This window comes from Cyrtonyx montezumae, unplaced genomic scaffold, assembly GCF_038088225.1.
Source record: "Cyrtonyx montezumae isolate F1298 unplaced genomic scaffold, pur_monq_1.0 scaffold_15, whole genome shotgun sequence".
In the NCBI taxonomy this organism is placed as follows: domain Eukaryota; kingdom Metazoa; phylum Chordata; class Aves; order Galliformes; family Odontophoridae; genus Cyrtonyx; species Cyrtonyx montezumae.
In genome coordinates this window covers 3,959,349-3,962,500 of record NW_027071881.1, presented here as the reverse complement: position 1 = coordinate 3,962,500, position 3,152 = coordinate 3,959,349, and the positions used below count along the sequence as shown (strand labels likewise).

Here is a 3,152-nt window from a genome sequence, read left to right as displayed (position 1 = left end):
GCAGCCGGCAAGCAGCCAGCTTTACCCCTCTCAGTTCATCACTTTCCTCTTACCCTTCCCTACCCACAACAGGTCCCTTCCCGCCACGTTTCTCTCCACAGTTGCGGATGTACCATAGAACAGCCCTCACTCCCACGCGGGGACACCACGCGGGGACACCACGCGGGGACACCACGCGGGGACACCACGCGGGGACACCACGCGGGGACACCACGCGGGGACACCACGCGGGGACACCACGCGGGGACACCAGGGAACGCCCGCTTTGCCGCCGTACAGAACACAGAGAGGTGAAAGCGCAGCGGCCCGCCTTTATGCGCAGCCCGACCACCACGTGACGACGGCGCAGCCAATCGCAGCACACCGCCACCCCCCGTCCCCCTCCCGTAGGCCGCGAGCCTGCGTTGCTAGGCGACGGGCGGCCGCCATGTTGACGGCGAAGGTGCTGCTGGTGGGGCCTCGTGAGGTGAGGGAGCCCCGGGGCCGCCGCCTGTCCTCGGGGCTGCACGTAACCCCTCCGCGTCCTCCCCGGGGCCCGAGCCTGCCCCCTGAGCGCCGCAGTCCCCAGGCGGGGTCTCCGCGGCCTGCTGCAGGCGCCGAGATGTGGAGGCTGCGGCCGTGCAGTGTGGGGTGGGGAAGGGGGAGGGGGGGCTTGGGGCGGGGCTGCGTGCAGGTAGCTCGGTGTGGGCTGGGTGCTGGGAGCAGCCCCGTGTCCTTCTGTTCGCTGTGCCTTTGGCGTGTCGAATTGATGCGGCTGTCTTTTATTCTCGCATCTGCCAGTCTGGAAAATCCGTGTTGGCAAACTTTGTGTCAGAGAGCATAGAGGGGATTGGCGGCTATGTCCCAACGCAAGGAGTAAGGTGAGTGCTGCGGTGCGGACTGAACCCACCCCCACCAGTGGGCTGCCCCGGAGAAGGTCTGGCGGTGGTGGATGACACCGAGCACCTGCTTGTTTTCACAGGATCCTGGAGTATGAGAAGCCGAACTTCAATGGGAACAGCAAAGGAGCTGGGTGCCGATTTGAGCTGTGGGACTGCAGTGGTGATCAGAAGTAAGCTGGCACTGCTGTTACTTCCTCTAGGTTATTCAGTTTGTGGTAGTTCTATTTACACAATGTTCTAATGCATAAGACCCCAAAACCAGTGATCTTTTGGATTCCCACCTCTTCATTATAAATTGTTATTGTTTTTTGTTGTAAGCAATAGTGGGTAATCATCTCCATGCTCCCAGTTGACACCATTGGTTTTGGCGAAGGACTGAGTGTAACAATAATGTCCATGGCTCTCTGAATGAAATCAGAGGCACAGCAGAGGCCCTGCCTTTATCTGCTTGAAATTATTACTTGAATGGATTTCAAAGAATGTATTTACATGATTGAGGCCTTCATTTCCCAGGGTTACAGTTAAGAACTGGACAGATCAGTTTTTAGGAATAAGTAAGAAAGTATATTTGGAATATCACAGATCACTGGCAAGATTTCTAACATTATATTCACGAAAAAGTACCAAAATCATAAAGTCATAGAATTGTATGGGTTGGAAGGGACCTCTAAGGGCCATCTGGGCCAACTCTCCTGCAGTGAACAGGGACACCTACAGCTCCATCAGGCTCAGAGCCCCCTCCAGCCTGACCCTGGGAGTCTTCAGGAATGGAGCATCCACCAAAATTTATTGTTGAGGAAGGGAGAAGAAAACTTAGAGAAGTTTGAATGCATATTTCCATTTTCCAGCTATCAGTCTTACCATTTTCCATGCACCTCTTTTTCAAGGTTTGAAACATGCTGGCCAGCTCTTATGAAGGACTCCAATGGTGTAGTAATAATTTTCAATCCTGAGCTGCCCAGTCACCTGAAAGAAATTGAGATGTGGTACTCCTGTTTTGTGGAGCAGCAGCTACTGCTTGATAACCAGTGTCTCCTAGTTGCACATCACAAGCCAGGCACTGCAGAGGACACAGAAAATCTGTCCTTAGGTAAGAAGATGGAATGTGTTGGTCACAGGAGTTTTTTTGTTGATCTCTTAATCTTTGAAATTGGTGATATTGTGTGGCTTGCATTCTGACACTTTTGAAGCCACTTAAGCCTGCATTTTAGTGATCAAAAGACCAGAGGCCCTTTATACTACCAGGTTAATGATTTTCCTCTTGAAATTATTATAGCTACGTTACTATATGCAACACAATTATTTGTGGATGTTTTACAAGTGAAAGCATGCATTGCCTCTGGACAATCTATTCTGGTTTTTAAACAAGTGCTTATTATAAGCATTAATATATTAATACATATTTAATAACATCATTCTGTAATTTTAAAATAATTTTAAAATCTTATCAATTCAAGAGTAGAGTGCAATTCAGTGCTGAATTATTCAGGTATGCCTAATTGAATGTGAGACCAAACCCAGTACCTTAAGCCTTAATTATGTTTAAGGGATTTAAACTAGCAGCAAGTTGTTCTGTTCGTACTGCCAATAAGCTGTGCTGCATTTCTTCTTCACATTATATGTCATTTGGGGTAGCAGACATCAGATACTACTGAATTCCAACTGATTTCTTCAGCAAGAGCTGTCCCATGACACTGATCATGAATGCTGCATTTCTAAAAGGAATAATGCCTAATTATTTTTTTCTTACATTCAAAGCTTACCCACTGAACAAGCTGAAACTAATACATTCCAACTTAGAAGAAGATCCTGAAGATGTTCGGATGGAGTTTATGAAATACTTCAGAAGCATTATCAACTTGATAAATGAGAGCAGAGAGAAGGAAGAAATGTCAATTATTTCATAACATTAAAGGAAAGGATTATTGTAACTTGGAAGCCCTGCTAGCAGCATCCTTCGCAAGAAGCATTTGCCAGTCTATAAATGCTTCAAAGAAAATAATTTATAACTTAACCAGAAGAGCCAAGTGCTGATGTCAGAACTGTGGTGCCAGGAGATTGGATGCACATCCAAGAATTTGGGTACTTTTAGGTGTGCTTAATTTCCTTTGGAGTCAGATGTACAGGAAGGTATTGTTTAATGTGGACCAAAAGATAAATATATTGATTTGTCTCCTCACTTAAGAATCCCTTATGCTAATAGAAGGCGTGACTGAACTTGAGGTTTGTGGAGTTCTGCTGAAACATCGTAAAGTGCTCATGCTAGCTGTG

General features: G+C 47.4%; 1 protein-coding gene across 1 annotated transcript; it reads left to right on the top strand.

Moving 5' to 3' along the window:
- Nucleotides 1-402: 402 nt before the first annotated feature.
- IFT22 (intraflagellar transport 22) lies at nucleotides 403-2,916 on the top strand. The gene is made up of 5 exons (XM_065731722.1): nucleotides 403-466; nucleotides 781-860; nucleotides 962-1,051; nucleotides 1,769-1,971; nucleotides 2,640-2,916. Exons 1-5 carry the CDS (start codon nucleotides 428-430, stop codon nucleotides 2,786-2,788), a joined length of 561 nt encoding a protein of 186 aa, XP_065587794.1. The 5' UTR covers nucleotides 403-427; the 3' UTR covers nucleotides 2,789-2,916.
- Nucleotides 2,917-3,152: the final 236 nt, after the last annotated feature.

Excerpts from the sequence above, each read along its gene's own strand:
- IFT22 (XM_065731722.1), top strand. The coding sequence starts at position 428 with ATGTTGACGGCGAAGGTGCTGCTGGTGGGGCCTCGTGAG. Across the intron at positions 861-961 it reads GTCCCAACGCAAGGAGTAAG|GATCCTGGAGTATGAGAAGC; the intron begins GTGAGTGCTGCG and ends TTGTTTTCACAG. Across the intron at positions 1,972-2,639 it reads CACAGAAAATCTGTCCTTAG|CTTACCCACTGAACAAGCTG; the intron begins GTAAGAAGATGG and ends TTACATTCAAAG.